The sequence below is a fragment of the Crassostrea angulata genome, chromosome 5 (assembly GCF_025612915.1).
Source record: "Crassostrea angulata isolate pt1a10 chromosome 5, ASM2561291v2, whole genome shotgun sequence".
Taxonomy (NCBI): domain Eukaryota; kingdom Metazoa; phylum Mollusca; class Bivalvia; order Ostreida; family Ostreidae; genus Magallana; species Magallana angulata.
This window is the reverse complement of record NC_069115.1, coordinates 6,797,420-6,825,302: the sequence shown is the minus strand read 5'-3', so window position 1 is coordinate 6,825,302 and position 27,883 is coordinate 6,797,420. Positions and strand designations below refer to the sequence as shown.

Sequence of the window (27,883 nt, the reverse complement as noted above, 5' to 3'; positions counted from 1 at the left end):
AACTGTGTATTGCTAGATATCGTTGTTATTACACACTGAGAAATGAAATGAAATAATTTTTCGTAGAATTTGTGGAAAAAAATTGATACACCCTTTGAAAATCATATTCATCATGGCCCAGCGAAGATCAAAGATGTCAAAGAAAGAATTCGATGACCAGTTTGAGGCATTCCTCAAGGAGGTGAGTGTTTATCCATGTACACCTAGGTCCAGTAATTCGTAACACATATTCATAACAGTGTGACGATTTACACTTTCAAAAATTGAGCTCCACTCCTCATCTGAATTTAACCTGAGGTTATCTGACCAACGTTGGTATTTATTTTAAACATCTGTTTATATGATTAAGTACATGTAAATGTCAAAAAGATTATAGTTTAAAATGAAAGATTGTGATATGATTATTTACTGAAGTTAAAGTATGGGGAAGAGAAAGTACTTATTAATAAAATGATTTCTATGAAAAAATTGTGATACTGCAGATTCCTTAATTTATACAAGTACTCAATTCTACAATCAGACATTCTGTATCAAATTGCAACCTCAAATGTTTTGTTGTATTTTCTCATGGTTTACAACTGTCAGAAAAATAAAAGCAGAATTTTAATATTTTTGAGAGAAAATTCTCACAGTCTTAAACAGTTAAATATCTTTAACACTTACTATGCTTACATTGTAGTCAATGTCATCAGAGGAATCAATGGACTCAGCCCGAGTATCCAAGTACTTGAATCCAACGAGGAAAGAAAAGTCATGGTGGATGGAGCAAGATGATGAAGATGAGGAGAACATTGGACAAGGTACATAAATGAAATGTGTTTTATGAATGATTAATAGTTTCAAATTTCATTATTGATTATTTATCTACTATTTGAGTCTGGACTGTTATTGCTTGAAAAAATTAATACCTTTATATAAGGTTAAAAAAAAATGAATAAATGTATTAGTTCTCAGGCAGGGCCTCATGAAGTCAAATGCTGCCATATTGATTCATTATTTTTGACATATTGAAAAAAGTAATGACTCAGTTTTTGGGAGTTGATTTTAATCAACTCTCCTATGCAGTTACTCTGGTAAACCAAGTGAAACAGTGTTTGTACCTAATCACAAATCATGAGAGCTGAATATACTTAGTTCTTGAAAAAAATCAAAAATTTAGATATTTTTTGCAATGTTATATATTCATACGCTAGAGTTCAATATAATCTTGTTCAGCCAGACGCTCAGCTGTCTCTGTAAATCTCTGACAAGCAGAGAGTCTCTCTTGCTTGTCGATGATTAAAGACAGCCAAGCGTCTGGTTGAACGAGACAAGAGTTCAATATTGCTTGGATCCATACAATTTCTCAGAAATATTTTGATTACTGATAGGTAGTTTGATGGAATTAATACCATCTTTAAATATTACACTTCCTTCCTACCTATTTTTTTAAGTACTTGTTGAAAAAGTCCAAGAATTCAAATTATAAAAAATGTGCATAATGCAAATACATATATATAGGAAACTACTTGCCATGCAAAATGACATATCGTTGATTTTATAAGAAATAATAATTAATAATTCTTGTCCCATCAGTACTTCAGTACTTTGATTGTTAAGCCATTTCCATTCTCTCTTAATAAAGAGTACTTGCCTGCATTATATTTTGAAATTTTTGGTCTGAAGAATTCCTATCAAATGGTATTCTTGATAACCTTGATAACAAAATAAAAATCTCAGTGTACAATGATTTTAAAAGGGCTGCGGTCACAATTTCATTATTCAGGCCTGACGGCAAGTGGTAAAAGCTTTTTTAAAAAGAAAAAGCCTGAGCCGGAAACCAGTACCCCAATCAGAGAGGACAAGACAACTTCGATTCGAGATAAAAAGCTGGACCTGGACAGTTCGGATGATGGCAAAAAAATTGGTAGTCCGGCGGAAAGGCGTGCCAAAAACAAGAGAGAGGTGAGTGGGCAATGGAAAGAGGTTAATTTTTACATATTCAATTACTATCATAAGTCTTGCAGCTGAAAACCACTTGTAAATAGGCACTGTCCGCCACATATCTCTTTCATCATCAATATCCCTACAACCCCTTTATAAGCCGCAGACCTCTTAACAGTTTAAAGTACTTCTCTCAAGAGGTCTCACCATTGTGAATGTACATCTTGCCTCGCTGTGTTACTCGGTTGAGATGGAATTATAAAATGTTACATTTTTTTTTCAATCCTTGAATAACAACAGATGAACAAGTCAATGCATTATTTACAAACGTAATATGCACATGATATAAGAAATAAATTCATAAAATGCACAGACCACGAAAGAAATACTACACATCTGTCATGAGCTTCAGGTGTGCAATCTGGTGTAATGAAATTGAGGGTGCATATACCTGTGTGACTGAATATTGATGAGCGATGTTCAGTTTTAAGAGAGATGGGCTAAAACCAGGGGGCAATGACATGCAAACATATAGAGAATAATACATGGCAAAATCTATGTCACACCCACTTCATGTGGTGACTCCAATATCAGTCCTTTGAGCTTCACAGAATTTGATCATGTGACAAACCAAGTTCATATGCTGGTGAATTTTTTAACATTGCATTTTATTTCTTACATGAACATTGCAGTTTTCATTGTTTAATGTTATAGTTGTCTTTTTACATGTAGATCTGGGACATAATTTACTAATTTTATTGATGATCAAACCTTGACTGAGTTATTTATGACCTAGAGAATAAAATCAAATCTTAGAAATGGGAAGAATGTGGATAGAAAATTAAGTTTATCACTGGGTGTATGTGGGTATGTTTTTTGGGGGGTGGGGATGAGAAGAATGTGGAGAGAAAATTAAGTTTATCACTGGGTGTATGTGTGTATGTTTTTGGAGGGTGGGTGGAGGGGGGGGGGATGGATTGGTAATAAGAAAGGATACAACAGATAGTAGAGTTATGTGATGTCAGTAGGTGTTTTCTATCAAGTTCTTGTCTCCTGAAATAAAAGCAAGATGCTTTTAGCCACAGAATCATGTATTTTTCAAATAATAAAATTAAATTTAAAGCAAGCTAAAGTGGGTAGGTAATAAGACTGATATATATGTAGATATTGCTAATAATATGAAGGTTTTTGCAGTTGAAAGCTAAAGGTGTACGGGGAAAAACGGACAACTCCATGAGCAAGGATTCGCTAGAAGACAGTGAGTTTACCAATTAAACCAGTTGTTTGATTCAATTCAAGTCATATAATTGTATGATTCAGAGCTAATTCTATACATTATGAGCAATTTTTTATTGCAAAAATCTCTTTTTTTAATCTTTTAGGGGTAGATTGTATATGTATCAATGCAATGTTTCTGTAATGCAATTTTTATATAACGACTAATTAAATTTCACAATATTAATTGTACAAACATTTTAACTGCCACTCTTTCAAAATGTCAAAATACTTGATTTTAAGGAAAATTTTTAAAGGCCGAAATATGTATAGATGCAATTCATTGAGTGTTAATATAGTACACTGTATTGTAAATTTTTTAAAACAGGTGTTATAAACATGAATTTTTATTTTTATTCAGTATCTGAGAAATCTGAGGAGGAGAGTACGAAGCACAATGACAGGTAGGGGTTCTAGAGGTACCCTGTTTTATCATGACAGGGAGGGGTCCTAGAGGTTCCCTGTTTTATCATGACAGGTAGGGGTTCTAGAGGTTCCCTGTTTTATTATGACAGGGAGGGGTCCTAGAGGTTCCCTGTTCCATTATGGTTTTTGTTGATATACTGCTTTATTATATTTCTCTTTATAATATCCCAGTCCATAAACCCTTGGAATAATGTTGGTGGTCAATTTCTGCTTGTTGGAATAATGAAATGGCTGTTTTCAAGAAGGATTTTGAGTAATCTTTATCGATTTGAATATCCTTCAATATAAGTTTAAAGATTTTTTTATTTTACTCCAAGATCATGATAAAGTAAAAAAAAAATTGAAAGCTGTAAAAAGCATGATACTTAGTGAAAACTTTAGATTGTTTTTTGTGTTTTATAGAAAGGGCTTCAGTGGAACAAGGAGTAGCCATGAACACAGCTCAGGACAGGCAGGAAAAACAGGTAGATGCATTATGTCGCTACTTAACAATGCACATTTAGACTGATGTGTATAGAACTTAACAATGTACATTTAGACTGATGTGTATAGAACTTAACAATGTACATTTAGACTGATGTGTACAGAACTTAACAATGTACATTTAGACTGATGTGTACAGAACTTAACAATGTACATATAGGCTGATGTGTACAGAACTTGACAATATACATTTAGGCTGATGTACATGTGTACAGAACTTAACAATATACATGTATACTAACTTGTGTGACAGAATATAAAAAAAATATATACATACTGACTGTGATATGATGCAAAAGGATTGAGATGCAGAATAAATGCTCTCTTAATTGTTTTCTTGTTGTAGGTAGGGCCACCATACCAGGCATGGAGACTTTGGATGAAATTGCGGAGAAAGAGAGATTTTTCCAGGTATATAAAGCTAATGTTGTCTATATTGAGAGAGAGAGAGAGAGAGAGAGAGAGAGAGAGAGAGAGAGAGAGAGAGAGAGAGAGAGAGAGAGAGAGAGAGAGAGAGAGAGAGAGAAATTTGACCGACAAAGTAACATAGTGATTACAGTTTTATTTTGATAAATAAACTAGATCTATAAACAGTGCCACCATAGAAAAGTACAAAATTTTGAATATTTGTGCCATAGTCGTAGAGTATCACTTATTTACAATTGCTACTTTAATCTTGATTTGATTTGACTGGTGTTTTAAGACTTTTAAACTACAGTTTTCAATGCTTACATGTGGAAACCTTAATATATTAACGAATTAGGGCCTCACAAAATTCAATTTCTTTATGGATTTATACAAACTTTACATTAATCAACATAAAACTAATAAATTTTTTTTTTTAAATTAAAATGATTTGACTTTGCTTTTGCAGGACCTAGAGAATGCGGCGGGGGAAACACTTGACTATAGTCGCATGAACCGCGACCTTAGTCAAAGTGCTACCACAATGTCACCAGAGGGCGCCGCTAAAGCTGCCGCGACACTTGCCGCATTGGAGGACATAGAACAGGAAGAAGAAGGGTCGATTGTGCCACCAACCAAGTCTGAACCAATCACTGATCAGGTATCATATTCAACTACAAATTAAGTGATCAGACCTAGATTTGAGCCAATCAAAAAACAGAGCTTATGCTTTACTATGAAGGGTACTGTAGAATCATGCGAATCCTCAATTTTCTTGGGGTTTTTGTATGAATCAGAAAACAGCTATCATGTTTTAACTACAAATTTAGCAGTTTTCTGAAGTTGCTTTAAGTGTATAACCATGGAAAAGGACATTAGAAAGCCTCAAAATATAATCGATTACTTACTACGATTTTGATATGAAATGAGAATTACCAGAATAAAGAAACAATGAAATAAACAAGTTAAGCCGTCAGTTCTGATTCAATCAAAATACAGCTATTAGGCTAAACTACATGAAGGTTGAAAAGGAATTATTCAAATTTTTTGGTCTCAGTTTTCATAAATTTTTAAACATAACTCATTATAACGTATTAAGATGTCCAATAAGTTTTAAAACATTTGTTTTAAAATTTGTGAATTATAATAAGTTCACAGAATTCATCAATTTTAAGCTAATCACATCAAGTTAATACATGATTGTTAAACAAAGACTTGTTTGTTTCAGGATCCATCTGTCCAGAAACCAAGCATGCTCTCTAAGGGTAAGGATATACAATTATGCAAAATTTACACCTGATAAAATGTAATAATTTTGTACTAAGGGAAAGGCTACATAATTACGAAAAATTGACTCCCAATAATATGACAATGTACTGATTATATGCTAAGGGTAAGCCTATACAATTATATGCTAAGGGTAAGCCTATACAATTATATGCTAAGGGTAAGCCTATACAATTATATGCTAAGGGTAAGCCTATACAATTATATGCTAAGGGTAAGTCTATACAATTATATGCTATGGGTAAGCCTATACAATTATATGCTATGGGTAAGTCTATACAATTATATGCTATGGGTAAGCCTATACAATTATATGCTAAGGGTAAGCCTATACAATTATATGCTAAGGGTAAGCCTATACAATTATATGCTAAGGGTAAGCCTATACAATTATGCGAAATTTACACCAAATAATATATACTGATTATATACTAAAGGTAAGCCTAATATACAATAAAGCAAAATTTACACCTGATAATATGTAATAATTGTGTACAAGAGGTTAGGCTAAATGTATGCAAAAGATTCACCAGATAACACCTGCTAATTGTGTTTTAATAGTAAAGCTACATAATTATGCAAAATTTACATCCCCATGATACTTACTAATTGTGTACTACTATTACTATGGTAAGGCAACAAATTACACAAACTTTGTAATTGATTACTCATAATAATTGTGCAATGCTATACTGATTATTGAATGTAATGACATTGAAAAATATTTTTTACAAAAAAAGATTTTGCATTTTCAAGAGTTAAATAAAAATTACTTATTGGAATTTTGATTAGGTTTAACATTATTCTGTTATACCCAGATATAATTTGCAGTGTCTTTAATGGATTCCATGGAGTCGACTATGAACACAACAGGTTCCCCCAAAGTCGGGGGCACCCTGCAGGAACCCCGCCGATCAGAGGGCCTGGACGATATCGACGGACAAATCAACGTCCAGCAGTCCACACCGGGGTCATTCAAAACAGGCACAGGTCGGTAGAGCAGTATATTACTAAGGGGCAAAAAGGATCCTGATATTAAGAAAGAACTGAAGTCCTGTTATATGAGATAGCGGGCCACTTCAGTGAATTGACTGCTTTTTCTGTAACTAACTTTGAAAATGATAAAAGAGAAAAAAATTTATTTAACACCTCCTTTTATCTGAATATTTGACATCTTGTTGAATACCAGTACTCAAAATCCTTTCATCCAAAGCATCGCATCATTTATTTCTGGAAAGTACAGAAATTATTTATATTTTATTTATCAATGTATTATATCAACCCCCTCAGCATCACAATAGATGTACCGATCGATGTTACAATGTAGTGTTACACTTCTACAAGTCACATGTGTTCTGTCCCGAACACAGCTGTTTGTTTTTGAAGGTGGGTCTCTATATCTTAAAGGTGGGTCACTATACCTTAAGGTAGGTCACCATACCTTAAAATAGTTTCTCAAATCAGCAGAAAACAGCTTGATTCTGAAATATAGCATGATGGATCAGAAGTATATAAATCAGATAGGTGAAAAACAAGCAAATGGGGGGAGAAATGTGATTTTCTAAATATAAGTAAGCTACTTACATCACTGCATACAATATGAAACATTATTGAAATGATGATTTTAAATTATAACTTTTGACAGGAAAGCGATCAAGTAAGATAAAGTAGATATGACTGTAGACATAGACCTGTATATTTTACATTCAGTTTGATAGCAGATTGTACTATGTAGATGTATGGCTTGTATACATTAAATTAACCCTCTTGGTGATTGATAACATTGGTGACAGGAAAACTACTTATCTTATATCGTTTGATTTTCTGATGAGTTATTCCCCTTGGCAGTCATTGTGGTTGTTGTTGTTGTTGGGGGGGGGGGGGGGGTGTTATATAGAATCTGACTTCTGTTCTTACAACCTCCAAATGTGGGTTCTTTGGAATATTTACATTCCTATATCCAATGGCATGTAGGAAATTTCAAGAAGCAAAATTGGTCAAAAATTAAATCAGATGTGATCTGATATTTTCTCATCAACATGATACCCAAGTCTACTACATGTACCGGTACAGGTATATAGTTTCTGATTATGGGCAAACTGGATAGACTTTGCTACATGTACTTCACTGCCTTTTTCAATTGACTTCTTCTCACATTTGTGAAAAAGATATTACCAATGCCATGAATACTTAAAAGACCTATATAAGAGTTCGCTGAGGCAGAATATATCAGTACAAGACAGGTCATGTGTTTGTTACAATAATTTTTGGGGGTTATTTATTTTATGAGTATATCTTAATTGAAACTTTAGTAGACATACATGTAGATAATTTTCCCACCCCATTGATGAATGAATCCTTGTCACTAGATAACTGTGACCCGCTTCCTCCTCTTGCTGCCAAGGGGTATTTCTCTTTTACAGAATACAGTGTATCATGAATGGATTTCTGTAATTTCTAGTTAGAACTTAGCAAGCTAGCACTAATTAGTTATATTTTACTAGGCTAACAAAGTGAATATGTGTACTCATACTTTCATATAGATATATAGAATGCTCAAATATGTTCAACTTCATTTTTTTTCTTTTAACGAGGCCGAGTACAGAACGAGTACGCACGCTTTCGCGCAGCGTTTCATTTGTATTGTGACGTCATCTTTTTGCTTGTTTGACACCATGGCGTGATAGTTTTATCTGCAGATATTCAGCGAATTTTGTTGAAAATGGCTCGTTTAATGCGTAAAATTAATGTTATATTGTGGAATAAACATAACTGTCTCGAAGTATAAGCTATATTTGGGCAGGGGTCGAAAAAGTGAAGAGGGTTCAGCAGGCCAAACCCTCTGTCACGTTTTCTTAACCCGCCTAAATATAGCTTAATTCATATATTTCAAGACGGTAACCATGTATTTTATAATAATGACCCTTAATATGTGATGTTATATATTTTTTTATTACTTAAATATATCTGAAGGCTTTAATAATACTATAAAGATCACCTTTTCCGCCTTTGTCAAATAAAAAATAGCCATTATCTGACAAATCTGGGAAATTCGGCATACAAAAATCAACTTTGATAAGACCCCTGGAACAAACCAGGAGGTAAAAGGTTTTTTTTATTTGACCATTTGATGCCTTTTAGCAATAACTTTAATATGTAGAACAGAAAAAGAAATCCCTAGGGCAGAAGTTTAAAAAAATGTGCAAAATTGATACATTTCAAGCGAAATCCCATAGGGTCCTATGTTAAAGATTAACAAACTTTGAGATGACCCCCTAAACAAACGGTGTGGTAAATGTCTTATTTTTTAATCTTAAAATAATAATTATATCAGTAGAAATTCAGGTAAAAAATTTCATTAAGAAATCTAGGGCAGAACTAATTAGACCCGGCCTCGTTAAATAAAAAAAAATGTATCAATTCTTTTTTTTTGACTGTATTAATTTTGATATCAAGAGAGACAACACCTTTTTTTTTTAATTGAAGCACAAGAAGTGTTTATACTGAAATACATATTTGCTCATGAATATTCAAGACATACAAAAAATTACTCAGCAGAAAAAAGAAATGGATATCCATTGATGAAAGTGATAGCGTGTATGTAAGTTATATAATTATCATGAAAGGGAGGTAAATCAGCTGATATTATTTCACATCTTGAATTAAATTATCAGAATGCCCCAAAAATTTGAAAGCATTTGTTTAGAAAATATTAATTTACCTACCATGACAGATAATTGAATTACATAACAATGGCAAAAATAGTAATGTTATGGTTTACCTCAACAGGGGAGTTCAGTGCCAGGGTATCAGGTATTCTCACCTGTCAGGTATACACACCTGTCAGGTATACACACCTTCATCATGGTTCATGAATCACATCAACTAAGACATACAAGTTAATATGAACATTAAAGATTTAATTTAACCATCACTTGCCCAGAAAATTCAACATAATTGTTTTTTTTTTTTTAAATCTTGAATTGAAGAGAATCTTGGTTTAGTGTCCAGTTTGCTTCTTTTTTTCTTTTCCTTTAAAATTAATTGATTTAATGGTCTGGAGATTTTACCCATAAATATTTTCCATAAATTACTGGAAGACAAAAAATCATGATAGCTTAAAGATTCCCCTTTTCATATTTTGGGCATGCAATTTTAAAAGCTTTTAAATCTTGGAATTTGAATTACTTAATATTTAGTTGTTTATTGTATTCTGGGGCCAAGGGAAAAAACTTCTTTTTAAAAAAAAAATTATTAAATATATATTGATTTTCCTGGGATACATTTATCATCAAAGACATGAACATGTAATGCGCTGTATCATGGTTGTTCATTACATATGTAACTAAGAAAAACATTTAACTTGCCACCTGAGATTTAATACAGTCATTGTTTTCGTACCAATTTGTAACAAAGAACTTATAATAGCACGTATAATAATCATAGATTATCAATAATATTCATTGGCATGATTAATTTTGTGTATTTTATCATGCATCTTAAAACAAGCCCATCTTAATTTTAAGAACTTGTCACCTTTTTTTGCATTTTATGCATTAACTTATTCATTGCCAATTACACTGTAATATATGTAAGACAGCATTTTTTGTTATAATTTTCTGTATACCGGCCCCTTTTTATCATTCAGTGCAAAAGTAACTGTAATTTTTTCCTTCATGGTTCAATGCAAAATTACTGTAAACTGGTTTCTTTATTGTTTGTTGCATAAGTTGCTGTAAACTGACACATTATTGTTCTGTACACAAGGAACTGTAAATCTGTTCCATAGTTTTATTACTGTAAATCTGTTCCTTTATTGTTTGATGCATAAACTACTGTAAACTGACCACTACTGTAAACTTTGTTCTATAAACAAGTACCGGTAACTGCAAATTTGTTCCTTTATAGTTCAATGCATATTTACTGTAAACTGGTTTTGTTATTGTCTAAAGCATAAGTTGCCGTAAACTGGCCCATTGTTGTTCGATCTACCTGGTATATAAAATTTACGTAAACGAGTACTTATATTGATTACTGCATGAATATGAGTTATCCTGTAAAGTGAAACCTGATGGATCAATGTTGAGGCTGGGTTTTCTGTTTGTAGGTTTTATGGGAACTAACACAAGCAATGAAATCGAGGCTCTACACAAAGCCCTGAGGGAGGTGGGCCTGTCCCCCACCATAAAGAACGACAGTCAGGGGCTGGACTCCTCCATGGCCAACAACACAGACCTTTTGCAGAAAATCCTCTCTACTGAACCAGAGAAGGGTGAGAAAATACATCTCATACTTATACTGTATACAGGAAAATATTTGTCCCTGTTTTATTTACCGGTATGCCCCTTTTACAGTCCTTGTCGGCGGGCGAATTCAAGATTGGGCAAATTCTCAATGTCCCAAATAATCTATGTTTAAGCACAACTTGTCTGGGAGAATTCAAGGCAGGTTGAAACTGCTTGCAAGTGTGAAAGGGCGAAAATTACAAGAAGCGAAAATAAACCCTGTATACAGTATTGACAGAATTTAAAAAAAATATTTTATGACAATTCCCAAATCATAAAGCCCGTCATGAATTGAATTCATATGTTTCATATGAATAGAGCATTGTGGGAATTTGATACAGAACATTGTATTGTATTATGAACCTAGAGAAGTGCATGTTGTAAGATAAGTTTTGATGTTTTCCCTTAGGTAAACAGAGAACAGTGGAAGAAGTTCTTCAGGAAATGGACAACATAGAGAAACGGAACCGAAGTCAGACTAATGACCCGGACGTCCAGCTGCTGTCTGACAAAAAGAAGACCCCTGCTGATAGTAAGAGAGTCAGACTGCTTGTCTTCTCATAAACCTCCAATTGCTTGTATGGATTTAAAAAAAGGGGGGGGTTCTTCCTCCCTCTCGCAAAGTTAGCAAAAATAGGCCTGTTTTGGCTAATACATCGTGTATCTTCATGCATGCATCAAATGAATGTCATTGAAATAAACAGACCACAAGTTCATTATCTTTTTTGTAAACTAGAAGAAATGTGAACATTTTTTGAAGGTGAGAGAAGGATGGAGGACATCCGAGGATTTGGTTTGTCCCCCATTCAACAAGAACAGCCCTCACCCCAAGGCTTTGATCCCTCGCCCCGGGGATTTGATGAATCTCACACCGAGGACACAGAAATGTACCAACCTGTCACTCAAATTGTAAGTTTAGCTCTCAGTGATTGGAACTGAAGCAAGAACTTTGGGGTATACGACAACCACATGTATCTTAGTGAAAATAAACTTGTCCAATTATACAACCTGCATTATGTGACAATATTCTGATGAAAATTATTCATGTAATCTGCGAAATCACACTGCTACATGTATGCTACCGAAAAAAAAAACTTGTCCAATTCTACGAACCTGCATTATTTGACAAACCTTTGATATTCAGACAAATTCCTGTTGTCTTGGAATATTACTTTTCTATATGGATCTGAATATTTATTTTTACATCGCCTAGTAGGGTGCTTGTATTTTCTGACATGTTTTCAATAATCTTATTATCTTGATATTTGTGAAATACTGTATGATGCAGCAACATTTTTGGCTTTCCCTGTCAGTTCAATTTCCAAGTGTTTTATCAATCTTAATTCACAGTTAGCTCTGACAAAACATTATAAAATAGGACCATTTCTTGATAACCAAACCCAGACAGTGTTTTAACTATGAAAAAGTCTCAAAAGTTGAGATGTTTTAATATTTAAAGGAACTGTATATCCATGTGTTAGCTCCCAGTGTGTCACTTGCCTGTATTGACTTGCCTAATATCATTTTTCAGTCAAAGGGTTCAAAGGTCAAGGTAAGATTGTGTGTTGTGTGACCTCTGACCTCTGTATGAAGTGTTTGTGTGGACAGTCACAGTCATACCCAAAGTCCTCACATCCTGAGAGTGAAAACATTGCATGGGGTTTTATTGAGGGCAAACAGATCGAGTTGGGGCACAGAAAGTGATACATCTGCAACATTTTCAAAAAATTGACCATTTAAGTTGTAATGTGGTTGTGTAAAAAGTTAATGTCTGCCAATTTTCTTCATATAGCTATGGGCCTGATGTAATTAATTTGAAAAGTATTTGTGATATCTATGCATGTACGAAGGAGAATACATTAATTTAATTTTGCATGACTAGCTAGGAATGATTGAAATAGACATGGGAAGATTATGTGTGCATGTATATGTAACTAACAAAATGCTAGATTTTACACACCAGTGTCGTACAGGTAATTTTATTTGATATCATCATGATCATAGTTCATCTAAAAGACATCAGTCTAACTGAATTATAAGAGGAGATGATTTGAGGGATACAAATGTCAATATTTAAACAACATACTGATAAGTCAAATCAAAGAGATATTACTGTCAATATTCTTATTGATATTAATATTAATTTATTTTGTTTTTGAATGAGAAATATAAAAGTCAGCATGAACTATAATTAATAGGATTTTCAGTTTGAACCTTTTCAAGCCTTAAAGTCATGTTTTACTTAAAACTTGTACATTAAACAAATACAGAAAGAGAAAAAAATATGAACTACTGGTATTAAATCACATTAACTGAGTACTTGCAATTTGTTTATGTATTTTAAGAGAATAGAAATGTCTGGATGTAATGATTATACATGCAAGGCATTAAAAAAAAAGTTGTGTGTTTAGGGTAACCCGACCTAACCTAGAAAAATGCTGCGATCCTACCATTTTTAGATGTCTGTTTTTATCCGATTGTTAATTTTATATTACATGTATTTCATATTCAATTTTATATTATATCAAAAAATCTGTTTTTAAATATGACACAAACAAATATTCTCAGCATTAATGCAGAAAAAAATATGATAAAATAAAAAAAAAATCCCTACCTACCTAACCTAATTTTTTCATCAGTGTTACCCTAAACACAACTTTTTTTTATAGGCCTAACATGGCATAGATTAGTTCTACAAGTAATGAACCCCATGATTTTGTTCTTTTGACCTGTAAAAAAGATTCAAAATGAGAGTCTAAAATGCAATAATACTGATATGGAGAGGGCTTACCGTTTTTCACTAGGCAGTGCCTCCTGTCCAATACATGTACGCTTTTTCATAATGAAAATATTGTGTTGATGAAATCATTTAATACTGATATTTTCAGTCAATATCTGAAAGAGGAAGAACTAAGAAGAAGGATTCTAAAGACAAAAACAAAAACAAAAAGATGTCCCCTTCTTCCCCTGGTCGAAGTCTATCTCCAAGGTCATCACCCCGACGATGGATGTCTCCAAGGTCAAATACCGCCAAACTTGACGAAAGGTCAAGGTCTCTCTCCCCGTCTAAGCAAGGTAAATATGTGACTGCATTTACTGGTAAAGTTTGAAAAAAAAATAATATGTTTGAGTGCAATACATGTATTAGAAATAATTTTTTTTTAAATTCACATGTATTATATATTAAGTCACAAAGGAAGATGGTCATTATATATTTTAAAATGTGTTGATAGGTGCGACGCTTAGAAACAAATACAGCCACATCAAGAGCTCTGGGTATGGACAGCAGTCCCCCGGGAGAACCCCAAGTAGAGAGAGGCCGTCAAGTGCCAAGGAGAGGGGAACCCTCAGAACTGATCATAGAGGGGCCCAGCAGGGGGACAGAAATGGGGCTCAGGACAGGGCCAGGAAAAAGGAGAGAAAACCGAGAGATGCCGGGAAACGCCAGGAACAGACATGGTCTCCGGCAGACATAGCACGGCAGAAAGTCATGGGTAACTTGTACTATTACTCTGTATACCGTTTAAAGAATTATTTTCAGTCTTGCTTCAATTTCAAATAAATGTGTTGATTTATTATCAGCTCAAAGTTGATTCATTATTGGCTCATTTGTCATGATATGAATCTGTTGTATTGAGTAAATAAAAAAAAAATTTTTTAAAGAAGCTTTCAAGTTGGATAAAAATAACAGATTGAATAAAACTCATTTGGTATTACATGTACTTTATAGGATGAGATGTAAGTTTAATTCTTATAAACATGTATCTTTTTATTTTAGGAACTGAGTCACCAAAACAGTCCCGGGGACACTTAGCCGGGCTCGACTCACAGCTGCGAGTCTCTATCGAGTCATTTGCAGCCTACATTGCTGACCACTTCTCACCGACCAGAAAAATGCCCAAGGTGAGTCGAGTCAATCCCATCTCCCGCTCCCCCACCCCATGCTATTGTCCAAATTAACCATTGGTAGAGCTAATTACTAGTCTTTATGATTTTATATTAGATGTGAAGCGTCTTCTCTTGGGTCAAGCAGAATCTGACAAAAGGAACCTTAAACATGTACAGCTAGTACTGTAGATTCTTAATTAAACGTGAGGAATTAACATCTGCATAATAACGTGAAAAGCCAAACACATGGATTTTTAACTACAGGAAATTTTAACCAAAAGTGGTGCTCATAATTTTATATTCTCGCAATTTGATTCAAAACAGGGGAATCATGGAATTAAGTACTCACATACAATAAGAAATCTACAGTGCTCTTGTTTTGGTTTATGGACATGTTTATACATGTAAATCTGTTTTTATGATAAGTTTTTATTTTTGTTTATATTCCAGGCCAAATACTCAGAGGATGAGCCCTCTCTAGCATCCAGCTGGAAGGGAGACAAATCCGCAGAGGGTCTGCCTAATGACCCCGAAGAACTCCAAAAAGTGGTGCTATCAGAGAGAAGTAAAAATCTGAAACTAAAAGGTTTGCATTAACTTTGTAAAATTTAGACGCTATATAGAAAAAAAAATCAGAAATACATATACACTGTACATGTATTTATTCCATGCATTACCAACCTAAAAGATGTAGAAACATTCTTAATTAAAATGTCTACTTAATGTTCAAGAAGTTTAAGCTCTCGCTCTCTCTCTTTCTCTCTCTCTCTCACACAATCATTAGATATTGCTTAGAAATCATATTGTTAAAATGATTTTACAGAAGAATTGGAAAGGTTTGTGAAGCTCCAGGGACATGAGCTGGAAAAACTGAAATTAAAATACGAAGAGGAAATCCACAATCTCAAACAGGAAAACTATGTCTTATCTGCCAAGGTTAGTGTTTCAGCAAGAAATAGCCTGGAATGTTTAATTTGCTAATTTGAAAGGATTTTTTGTCTAAATGTCACAGGAAGTAAATGTTTAAGATTTTTTCTGCCAAAAAATGTTATTTGTTTGTTGTGTGACAACCTTATTTGACCATACACTGTGACACATACACTTCTCATTCAGATACACTGACTGCTAGAATTTTTCTCTTTAAAATTACAACACGCATCATTTAGTAAGATGTAATATAGTAATTTCATGATTCAATAATCATAAATAATAACTAGATACGATCTCGTTACGTGTAACGAGTAGGTCTTCCTTGCGATTTCTGTTTTAAATCATACCATGAATAATCGATATAATTTTAGAATTACCCCCCCCCCCCCCCCCCACACACACACTTTCAGATAATGTATACAAATCCCTAATTACGTAATAAATGGGTGTTGCAATGAGTTTTCCAGATAGATATTGCTACAATTAACAATTTTGCTTTTATAATGCATTACGAAATCTTAATCGTTTTTATGTAATTTGTAATATACTTTATGAGTTTCTTGCCCCCCCCCCCCCCCAAAAAGGGGGCCAGCCCCTTTTTCTTGATTTCTTTGAAAAGGTCTTAAGAATACTAACAATTTTTGTTCTTACACCCATCTAAAATTGTTGATCATTTTTGAGATACAAATGTATGAATATTTTAGGGGCCAGCCCTCTAGATCCTTAATGGGGACAGGAATTCGTGTTTTGATAAGTGGAATCGATTTAAATCATAAATTTAAACATTTTCTCTTCTATCATGTCTAACAAAAAATGTCTACTTCTCTAGTTATATTGCGTCAAAGTTTAAGTACATTGGCCCCTAAAAATCCCTAATTACGTAATAAAAGGGCTTGGCAATGATTTTTTCAAATAGATATTAATACGATCAACAACTTTGCTTCTATAATGCATTACAAAATCTTTATCGTTTTTAAGTTATTCGTAATAGAGTTTATGACTGTCTTGGCCCCTAATTTAAGGGGCCAGCCCCTATTTCTTGATTTTGTTGAGAAGAACTTTTGATTATCTACCACTTTTATTATATATGTTTTAACAAAATATCAACTCATAAAAAGATACAGATCAAAACGTATGAAAAATTTGATTCGAAATTCGTACCCAATTTTCGAGCCTATGCGAGCTCATAGAAATGGCGCCACTGGCGCAAAAAAACTACATTGTGCACAACTTCAACCTATAGTCTACCTATCCTGAAAATTTCATATTCCTATCTCTGAAAGTCTCTGAGTTTATGTCTGCACAAAATTAGTCGTAAAAACTTACAAAATCGGCCGTAAATCGGAACCGGAAGTGCCGATTTCAAAATTTAAAAAAACTTCTAGAATTATGACCACTGGCAATCATCTGAGAAAAAATGGTCGAAATCGGCCGAATAGTTTTCGAGAAATCGCGTGCACAAAATTCGTGGAAAAAAATAAAAATAACTAGACACGATCTCGTTGCGAGCAACGAGGAGGTCTTCCGTCCGATTTTTAGAACAGGAAATGACCTTGCCTTTTATTTATCTTCATCAACGAAACATATCAGGAAATGCAGATGTGATCTAAAAGAGCGATGGATGAAGGATTATACACCTGTAGGATCCTTAATTTTAAGGACCAGTCCCATTTTATTTCATATCAAATAAGAGGTCTTTTGACTTAATAACAGGTCTAATAACCTGTAATAAAAAGAAACCGAAGAAAAAAAGAGGGCATTCCTTTGTAAACGGAAGACCCTAATAACAATAAGAATAGAAGGGTCTTCCGCTGAAGACGGAAGACCCTAATAATAAAAGACTTTTTGTCTAAATCTTAATTGAAGAGTGTTTTTCAACTTGTACTACAGTCCAACAACCCTTTTATGTTGATTATTTTAGTTAGAAAATTAAATAAAAAGCAGAGAAAGAAATAGAGAGAAAGAACAAATCTTGGCTCCGGCGAGATTAGAACACACAGCCCTTGCAGGTGTCTCAAAACATGGCTGACGCGAAATAATTCCCGAATTTGTCTTTGAATTTGGGGCGTTTCCGCCCGGGAGAAGAGCTGAGTTTTTGTATGAGATGAAAAACAAAGTGTAAGATGTCTGACTATTTAGGTTTGGTAACAGTGCGAGGTCATTTGAAATATTGACGCGTGTTTTTGTCTGGAGGGGGGTGAAAAGACCCGAGCTTGATTTTCGTCGTAAATAAATCGAAAATAGAATTTTGAGGTGTGGATCTCGGATTCGTGTAACAACTATTAGGGGAAGTCCTAAAACAATGACTGATGCAGTTTACCCATGTATTTCAGTGTTGAGAATTTTTGTTCGTGTCGTTTGCTATTATGTTTGACTGTTTTATTTCAGCAGGATTGATAGAATCTTTATAAATGTAGAAATAACGAAATCAGTAACACGTAAATTTATTCAGTAAAAATTTGATGCAGTAATTTCCACAGTTCTAACATTCATAAGTGGTTCACACGTTATCGTAGATTCAGACTAAACGGAAAAAAAGAAATATACATGCAACAGAAATATTACGTGGCTGCACAGGGGCCAAGCCCATTTCAACATTAATTTCAATGAAACCATAAATAAAGAAAGAGGTCGAACTCTGACCCAGATAGAAAACTACCAGCTCGCTTCAAAATCCTAAAAAATCAATTAATCTTTAAAACACTCGCAACGTGCATGTATTTTTCATAAAAGTAATGTCTGAGATACACTCCTGCCGAATTTTAAGTTGATGGGTCTTACAATAGCGGAGATATACGCATTATTCTCTCGAAGTCGCCAGTTTATTTTTACTCGGACATTTACCGGTCCAGAGCTCACGATGGGATTTTGCCTATGACAACAGCAGTATTGCAACAAGTCGAGAAACATTTGCAATAATCTTTTAAAATCAAACGCAATTTATGGATTTACTTTTTACTTTTAAAGTTTTCAGAAATAAGATATATAAAATGCCATAACATTTACATGCTAAACACTACATATGTATGATGAGAGAGAGAGAGAGAGAGAGAGAGAGAGAGAGAGAGAGAGAGAGAGAGAGAGATTAATCAAAAATCGATTTGATCAGAGACATAAATAACATTTACGTCTCTGATTTGATAAAGAAATTTATAATTGTTTTATCTGCTTTTTTTATATCTATTATATTTCTTTTTGTCTCAAGTTTTTCTTTGCCGCAATAACTGCATAATAAAAAATTCTGGTAGGTCAGGAAATAAAATAACCTACATCATTAGAAATATAGTATGATTATTTATTCCCCATTTTCCCGAATCCAAACGATACCCAAGTGTTATGTCTAAGTGACCAATGTTAAGCATTCAGTTGATAATAAAAATCGTTTTTTTTTAATCCCAGACAGTCAATAGATTTGTTATGAAATCATTGAACAGTGAATTTCAAAAAATAACATCCGTAGACAATATTCCGTAACTAGAAAAAAATACGTATTTACTTTTTTGACGTCAAATGTACATTAGCCTCTAGCCTCATTACTCCATGTTACCTGTAGTAGATCTTTGAGAGAGAGAAAGAGAGAGAGAGAGAGAGAGAGATTTTAGTGTTCAGGAATTCAATATAAACGCAACATTTGTCAATAAACGCATGTATACATGCATACATGTACATATCTAAATGTTTGAATAAATACAAAACAACCCATGTGAAATACTAAAAACGTTGGTGCTTTGCTAAATGTTGTGTGTATACAATCATTGAAATGGCGGCATTTCTTTGATGCCGACAAAGCGATCCAGTGAACTCTAATGCGGTCAAACTGCAGGGGTGCTTCGGCGGCATGTCTTTGATGCCGGCAATGCGACAATCGTCCGAATTTAGCGAGCAGTTGACAGAAAAGAGCTCTATATTTGTACTGAAAAAAAGCCGCTATTATTTTTATTTATGACAAAAAGAAAACGGAAAACATTCAAATCCATCATTATAAAGATAAAATCGTTAAACAAAACACAGTTAAGCAAGAACAAATAATCGGCACTCGGGGACTGAACCCGGGTCGCCTGGACACAAGTCCACCACTCTAACGACTGAGCTACGCGGACTCTCGCTTCAGAACTTTGGAGCCCAAAATCTCGAGAATGCATGGATCGATTTTAAAACAGATTTCATATTCAGAGGTTTTTAGAGTGTCTCTATCGAATAGTAACATAAAAAAAATTCAAGTTCAAAAAATTGAAAAATTAAGGTTTTTCATTTCCTTCCGCTGACGACCGGAAGTGACGGCGGACTTTCGGATATGCGTAGTACACTGCGGCCGTTCACTCTCTACGATCTCTGAAAATTTGAAAGTTCTATCTTAAATACTTTTGGAGAAAACTCGTGAACAAGCAAAAACATAAAATCTTTAATATCTCGGGACCGGAAGTGACGACCAAAAAAATCCCACGTATTTTTCTTACAAATGTTGTCATAAAGAAGATCTGAAAGTTTAATCAAAATCGACTGAAGCATTTTCGAGAAAACGTGGGAGAAAAAAAAAATAATAATAATAATAGTGGAAAAGAAACAAAGCAAAAACAATAAGGTCTTCCGTTTCCAACGGAAGACCTTAATAATAAGAAACAGTACGAAAACTATAAGGTCTTCCGTTGGAAACGGAAGACCTTAATTATAGACTTTATAATGGATGAAAATTAAATGTTGCCCCATCGATTATTTTTATTGCCATATTGAAAAGGGGAATAACTCAATTTTTGAATAAGATACCTGTCAGCCAGATTATATTTTGAAAATTTTGCTTTAGAAACTAAAGGCTAACTTTTATTGGCCTCATGTTTAATTTCCATTGGCCCAGGTACCTGGAGACAAAGAGGAGTTAAAGAAGCAGTTGATGAATGGTGCTGCCAATGGAATCAGCTCCCAGCAGATAGAAAGCCTGAAGAAAGAACTAGAGGAACAGGAGAATCTGATAGCCGGGTACCAACAGGAGAACCAGCGATTGTACGACCAGGTCAAGGCCCTTCAGAAGAAGGCCAAGGTCACAGAGGAGAGGATGTTCACCGAAAACCAGAGACTGCAGACCGAGCTCACAAACATAAGGTCTGAGGCTAAAATGTCTGAGGTGAAAAAAGTCTGGTGCTAAAATGTCTATGGCTAAAAAGTCTGTGGCTAAAATGTCTGGGGCTAAAAAGTCCAGGGCTAAAATGTCTGTGGCTAAAAAGTCTGAGGCTAAAATGTCTGAGGCTAAAAAGTCCGAGGCTTTAAAGTCTGAGGGTGGAACATCTGAGTCTCAAATGATGTCTCTGATTTTTTATGCGACAGTGGCTCTGTTCCACTCATTAAAAAAGATCCTACAAGTTGTCTGATCTCAAGACAGCTGTCATATTCCCAACATTGAAACAAATTTCAAAATGTCTGATTGTATCTGAATAGAAAACAACTCTTATCTGCCATTCAGTAATCCAAGTAGTTAAACAATTCTTCTGTTGCTAAAGACAAAGTTGGTAAAGTATTAATGTTGTCAGTGGGATTTTCATTTTCTTAAATCTTAAGTTTGGTTTTCTGTTATCCTTTTTCAGAGCAAAGACAGATGTAAGTGATGGAGAGACTGTCATGTCCAGAACCAGGGCAGTGGTGGCGGACAGAGAGAGTGTGGACGTGAATGCAGCCCTGGGGGTGGGGCAGATAGCAGAGTTAGAGGCTGAACTCAGGGAACACCAGGTGTGTGGTCGTTAGAACAGTACTGTAATGTTGTTTATTCTGTTTATTCTGTTTAGAGTTTTTGGCAGAAAGTAACTTCCATTAAATCAAGTAGAAATAAGCTTAATCCAATTCATGTATACGTATTGAAAAATCAGATTCTGCCAAATATCATACATGTACTTGCTAAATATTATACATTTACACTATTTGCACACTAAAAATATCTGAAATGACAATATTTTTTGAGATTTATTTGGGAGAAAGTAATCCTGAAAATGTCACTTTTAATTAATTTTTTTCTTTGATGATTTTTTTGTGAACATTTTTCAATTGCAGAATATAAAACATACAGAAATGGTACACTATATACTATTATGCATTTCTTTTTTCAAATAGTCACTTAAAAAGTGTCATTTAGGAAATATATGTTTTTTCTAGTATCAGTTCAAAGAAAGAAAAATTTCACAGTGATTTTATACTACTTGATTGAGGCCAATGATTTTTAAACAGAGACGAGAAGTAACAATGAAGCGAGAGTTGGAGATTGCTCAGAGAACGAAGATAGAGATGGATCAACAAATGGATAAACTGATTAAAGAGAGACAACTCCTACATGACAAACTTGACAAGGCCTCGTACCCAGAGGATGTCCGAGTAAGATGCAGTTATCTCCCCTTGCTCAGAGTTTTTGAAGAAATGGGAATTTGCTCTTTAAAAATTCTTTATAAGAAATTGTGACATATCACAAATTAAATTATATTCATAGTGATTGCTTTTTGCTAGGAACTGTAAACATGTTATTTGTAAAAGGTACATTCAGTCAGGCTTTGTTATTGCTAGCTTGGTATTTATTGATTCTAGATAAAATACAAAAGAAAATGCTTTAAAAGTGCAACTGTAAACATTCTGTTCTTTTCAGCAATTGGAGGACAAATATAAAGAAGAAATAGATCGCCTGAGTCGGAAATTAAAGTGGTACGCGGAGAACCAGAAACTTCTGGACCAAGACGCCAAGAAACTTAAATGCAGAGACGAGGAGATCGCCAAGTTAAAGTCCAGGATACAAGACTTCCAGACAGAGGTTTGTGTCATAAAGTGACATCAGACTGAAAAGGCCAATATAAAATTGATGGATTCACAATGTCTTCAGACAGAGTATAGGTTGAACTCAGCATTTGTATACAGTGTGCATTTTCTAAGCCAATTTAGCCCAGTTTGCTCCCTGTATAGCTGCAGATCTGTAGTTCGAGAGTTTTTGTTCACCGTAAGTTTTTTGTATGTAGGTAACTGAATTTTAGGTCTGTCAACCCGAATTTCTCTCTGTAAAGCTGCAGACCTGCAGCTGTCTGTGTATCGTATGAAATAGAAAAACTGAAAGTACTTTTTGTGAAAACATCAGACCTTATATACAAATAAATGTACAGCAATTGCCACATGTTTTTCATGAACATGAAAAAGTTTGAATAGTTGATCCTTTGCCATTCCAGTCTTTAGGTTTGTTTTTTAACCAAAATATCAATTTCAGACTGGAAAAAGGTTGGAAGAAAACAAAATGAGAAGTACAGAGAGAGCTAAAGATGCCAAGAAGATTCAGGATCTACAGAGACAAGTAATTGTTCTATTTTTTATTTTACTTTGACATTCTTGATAGGATTTGTTCATGAGAATATACATGTAAAGCAGAAGTTCAATCATTACAACCAAGGATATCGTAAATTTATGGTTTAAAGGAATTTCTGTTGTCAAGTCAAAATGCTTGTAGAAACCTATGAAAAATGATCTAATAATACATGTATAAACCAGCCATAACAAAGTAATTTTATATACTACAGTGGAGAATTTAAGCATAATTCTGCACTTCTTAAAGAATTTGACAAATGAAGAATTGATCTATATTTTCTGGCAGCAATTCTGCTCATATTTTGATTAAGTTAAAATTTTAAATAATTCCAGTAAACAATTCTCAATAGTTTTAACAATTTCTGTGATTAGTATCTAAATAGTTTTTTACGTTTGTGAATTTGTGCATGTAATTAAGCTTCTTTAAAGCAAAAAAAATTTTAAAGATTTTTCATTGAAACAAGGTTAAAGAAATGGAGGCAATAATGAAGAGACGTCATCCCAATTCTCTGCCGTCGTTGATGATGACGGCAGCAGTGATCCCCGGGGAACCAGAGAAATCCCCACTAGTCACGGTGCTGGAGGGGCGTGTCCGTAAACTAGAGCAGGAACTGGAGAGCAAGGAGAAGGAGGAAGATAAGATGTTACGAGCCGTGGAGCAGAAGTACAACAACATCAAGGTAACGTGTGTGTCTATCCCACAAGAGGGATGTAACATAGGAGATCAATAATAAACGTCTCTCAAACAACTCTTTGTTTACATAGCAAAGAATTTCAAGTTCTGTTACTCGCTTATAACTCAACGAATGACACTCAAATTTTGGCTGCCTATTAAAAAATGCCTTTATTACTGAAGCATTGTAAATACTAAAACCGGAAAATAATTTTTGACTAAAATTGTGACCATGCCCCTTTAAGGGTTTCTTTTTCTGTGATATTTTGTCTGCTTTAAGTACGCATGTTGTTCAATAAACTTTTGACAGCTGAAGTTCGAGGAGAGAATCCATGACTTGGAGACGCAGCTGGCTGCTTACCAGCGGCCAGACGACCAGAACCTGAAATCTTACGAACACCCCCACACGCACACAGTGGCTCTACAACAGGAGCTAGACGCCACCAGAGACCGCTACAAGAAACAGGTGGCCGATCTAGAGGAGCAGGTGTCTCAACTCAACTCACAGCTCCAACAGGCTCACAGAATTCAGGAAGGTAAGGCATATAACTCACACCTTCAACAGGATAGGCTTACAGAAACCAGGAATAAGTGTATTAACTCACAACTCCAGCTGACTCTCAGAAACCACAACGATAAGTGTGGATATTGTTTCTGTTCAGATCTTTGCTTAGTTATTTGTTACTAGACAGTGTATTCTGACACTGCACAGTAATATAGCGGTATATGTATATTAGAATTTTTTAGTAATTTATGTGAATTTATGATAGAGTAAAGAATGTAACAATGGTGGAAAATCAGGCATTATGTACTTGGATAAAAATGACAAAGATTCCTTTAAAACCTTCGCTAAGCATTAAATTATATATGAGGACTAAATAGGTGATGTTAATTTCATAGTAAACTATTATAAAGATTTAATTCTGACAATAATAGTTATTGATTAAGGAATATTTTTATCACTTAGGACCTATGAGCGAGGTTCAGGCGTCAAAGGAGAAGGAGGTAGAACTGAGCAGTAAGCTTCAGCTTCTACAGTTAGAGTTGAACAGCCGGAACCATGACCTCCAGGTCTTACACAAGTCCCTAGAGAGACTCCGAAAGGAAAAACAGAACACTCTGGTCAACAGTCTGTCTCAAGGTAATGAAAACTCCAGAGAGTTTGTGAGTGCTCATATTAATGGTGAATGTAAACTCTAGAGAGTTTCTGAGAGTGTGCTCATATTAATGGTAAATGAAAACTCCAGAGAGTTTCTGAATGTGTGTTCATATTGGACGGGATCCTCAACAAAATATTTTAAAAATTTTGTAGAAGTTGCTGATATTTGATTTGTCATGAATTTGTAGACAAGAAAAAGAAGAAAAATAAAGAGGGTGTGGATGCAGAGAAACTCTTAGAAATTCCAGAGAGTGTTAGGAAGGAACCTTGTGATCACGAGGATGAGATTTGTAGACTTGTCCAGGAAAACGAAGGCCTTCGGGCAAAGGTAGAGTATTCATAAACTGTTATTGATCAGTCACAGACAAAAACTAGTACACGTATTCATTAATTGTGTACTCTATCAGTCACAGACAAAAACCAGTACACATATTTATTAATTGTGTACTTTATAAGTTAAAAGTCTTTTGAGAATGGGTAAACAGTGCTAAAAATTGTTGAAAAAAAAATTCAATATTGTGTTTCGATCTCTTTCTAAGGGCAGTTGTCAATAGTTTTGCTTTAGGCAGCCAAGATTGAGTTGACATTTGACAGAGAAGAGATATTAATAAAAAAAGTTCTGGTATAATTCTTTTAGATGGATGAGCTACAGCTTGAAGCTGAGCACAGCAGATTGAAAGTACACAAAGTTCAGGCTGAACATGAGGCTTATGTTCGCAGGAGTCGGGAAAACTATGAAGAAAAGGTAATTAATGTTTTTTAATATCAGTTGTAAAACTTATAACTGACCAGTTATCTCAAGTATGGCTGTCTGTCTGTCTGTTATGAATTTCCAGTCTGGTGGTCTGCAAAATAAGCTATTGCTTATGTGTCAAATGAAACTGATTTGGTTTAGTTGTATACCAAATACATAATTGCTTATTTCCAGAAAATTATTAAGGTGTAGGTCACACACACACACAGAGAGAGAGAGAGAATATGACTTTGAACCAAGGCGATTTGATTAGAATTAGATCAAGATGGATAAGGTTAAAGAGAATAGTTGTACCATATTAAGACAAAAGTTTGATCATGAATTTCAGATTGAGGCCCTGTGTCAATCCCATCAGAAAGAACTGCAGCAGATGTTGGCTGAGCAAGCTTTGGAGCATTCAGCCTCTAAAACAGCCCACCTCTACAGCAAAGTCAATGCTCAAGAAGTAAGTACAAATGTACCTATAACACACCCACCTTTAAAACCTGAGGTTTACAGGTAGTCAATTCTCAATGACTTTCATGACAATCAAAATAAGACAGGTACACAGTGAGCTATGTAGTTCTATAGGCAGTGAACACAGTATTTAGTTCTTCATTAAGGTTTACTGTACTGGGGTTTGTTTTCAGGTGATGATTCAACACCTGAGAACACAGCTGACAGAAGCTCAGGAGGAGCTGGAACAGATGTCTATACTGAAGATAAAGGAGGCTGCTCATCTCACCCAGATAGAAAAACTACAGCAGGAACTCAGAGAGGCCAAAAAACACCACTCACCGGTGAGTCTTTTTTTCTCTCTTTTATTAAAACAAACATCATAAAGAAACATAGTTCTTTTAATCATCCAGCTCTTTCCCTCTTGTATATGTTTATTGAATGTTTTATGTTCATTGGATGTTGTATGTCAACAGTCTTCATGTTGCCCCTTGAGGGCCCTTAATTGGTTAATAAAGAAATTGAAATTGAAAATTGTACAAAATAAATTCAAAGCAAAATATTTTAATCACAAATTGATAAACAAATTACCATTCACCTTCAACTCACAAAGAGAGAGAGATATGAGAGAGAGAGAGAGAGAGAGAGAGAGAGAGAGATGAGAGAGAGATGAGAGAGAGAGAGATATGAGAGAGATATGAGAGAGAGATATGAGAGAGAGAGAGAGAGAGAGAGAGAGAGAGAGAGAGAGAGAGAGAGAGAGAGAGAGAGAGAGAGAGACAGAGAGAGTAAAACATATTAAACAGGAAGAAATGGGATAAGGATAAGATCAATGAAGAAAGTAAATGGTTAACCGTAAATAAGACAGAATTTTAAAAAAAGTATAAAATGTCTGGGTATTCTTGCCTTTGCAGGGCATGAAACATTTTGAGCAAATTAAAGACAAGATCCTCAGCATTGAAAATAAGCATAAAAACAGAGAGAAAGAACTCCAGCAAGTGATACAAAATTCAAAGGACTCTCACACTAAAGAACTAGAACAACAGACCGCCAAGTGGAAACAGGTTGTGGAAGTTAAGAACAAGGAGATCCAGAAGTTCCGTGTGGAGCTGGACGCCATATTGGATGTACTCAGACTGTTACAGAAACAGGGAGTGGTTCTCCCAGTCCGGACAAGTCACACATACTCCTAGCAGGAGTGTAGTCATTGTCTATGACTATTGTATTCAGTGTCCACTGTCTAGGATTAGTCACATGTGTTATGTAACAGGAGAGTTCTGATCTGACTGTGAGCATTAGTATGATGTTAACTGAGTGCTTACCATCAAGGATTATTGCGTCCACTCAGAATCTGACACAAGTCATGCCCTGTGCATTATTAGTTCGCTAGTCTGTGATATAAGATAACATGTATTATATATTATAGAGATCTGTCTACAGATCACAGAAGATAATAGACTTAAGTCTTAGTTTCAGTCATTCACAAAATGTTTGTTTGCCATAAATATGAAATAAATGCTAAAGGTATAATGGTCTTTGTCAATAACATTTTAATTTAAAAAACTGTTTACAGGGAAATATTTGTCTGTTTTTTTTCCTCCATATTGCCTTTATATTAGTTGTCAGTGGGTGGTTTTATG

General features: G+C 34.5%; 1 protein-coding gene across 5 annotated transcripts; it reads left to right on the top strand.

Annotated features, from left to right (window-relative positions):
• The first annotated feature begins 70 nt into the window (after nucleotides 1-70).
• On the top strand, nucleotides 71-27,773 carry LOC128184829 (centrosomal protein of 162 kDa-like). Of its 5 annotated transcripts, none has more exons than XM_052854432.1 (33): nucleotides 71-181; nucleotides 680-800; nucleotides 1,766-1,944; nucleotides 3,118-3,181; nucleotides 3,560-3,602; nucleotides 4,027-4,088; nucleotides 4,454-4,518; nucleotides 4,982-5,173; nucleotides 5,741-5,777; nucleotides 6,631-6,789; nucleotides 9,589-9,612; nucleotides 10,907-11,071; nucleotides 11,494-11,616; nucleotides 11,845-11,993; nucleotides 12,616-12,636; nucleotides 13,973-14,159; nucleotides 14,318-14,578; nucleotides 14,863-14,987; nucleotides 15,423-15,558; nucleotides 15,796-15,908; nucleotides 20,755-20,999; nucleotides 21,479-21,620; nucleotides 22,113-22,256; nucleotides 22,522-22,683; nucleotides 23,128-23,211; nucleotides 23,687-23,902; nucleotides 24,206-24,431; nucleotides 24,863-25,036; nucleotides 25,243-25,382; nucleotides 25,692-25,799; nucleotides 26,137-26,253; nucleotides 26,438-26,587; nucleotides 27,158-27,773. In XM_052854432.1, exons 1-33 carry the CDS (start codon nucleotides 113-115, stop codon nucleotides 27,434-27,436), a joined length of 4,482 nt encoding a protein of 1,493 aa, XP_052710392.1. In that variant the 5' UTR covers nucleotides 71-112; the 3' UTR covers nucleotides 27,437-27,773. The 5 variants fall into 5 exon arrangements, with proteins under 5 accessions (XP_052710392.1, XP_052710393.1, XP_052710395.1 ...); XM_052854433.1 differs by lacking the exon at nucleotides 9,589-9,612 and adding an exon at nucleotides 7,445-7,456; XM_052854435.1 differs by lacking the exon at nucleotides 9,589-9,612.
• The last annotated feature ends 110 nt before the right edge of the window (nucleotides 27,774-27,883 follow it).

Coding starts and splice junctions, on each gene's coding strand:
- LOC128184829 (XM_052854432.1), top strand. CDS start 113: ATGGCCCAGCGAAGATCAAAGATGTCAAAGAAAGAATTCGATGACCAG. Junction 11,617..11,844: donor AAAGAAGACCCCTGCTGATA/GTAAGAGAGTCA, acceptor CATTTTTTGAAG/GTGAGAGAAGGATGGAGGAC. Junction 12,637..13,972: donor CAAAGGGTTCAAAGGTCAAG/GTAAGATTGTGT, acceptor TGATATTTTCAG/TCAATATCTGAAAGAGGAAG.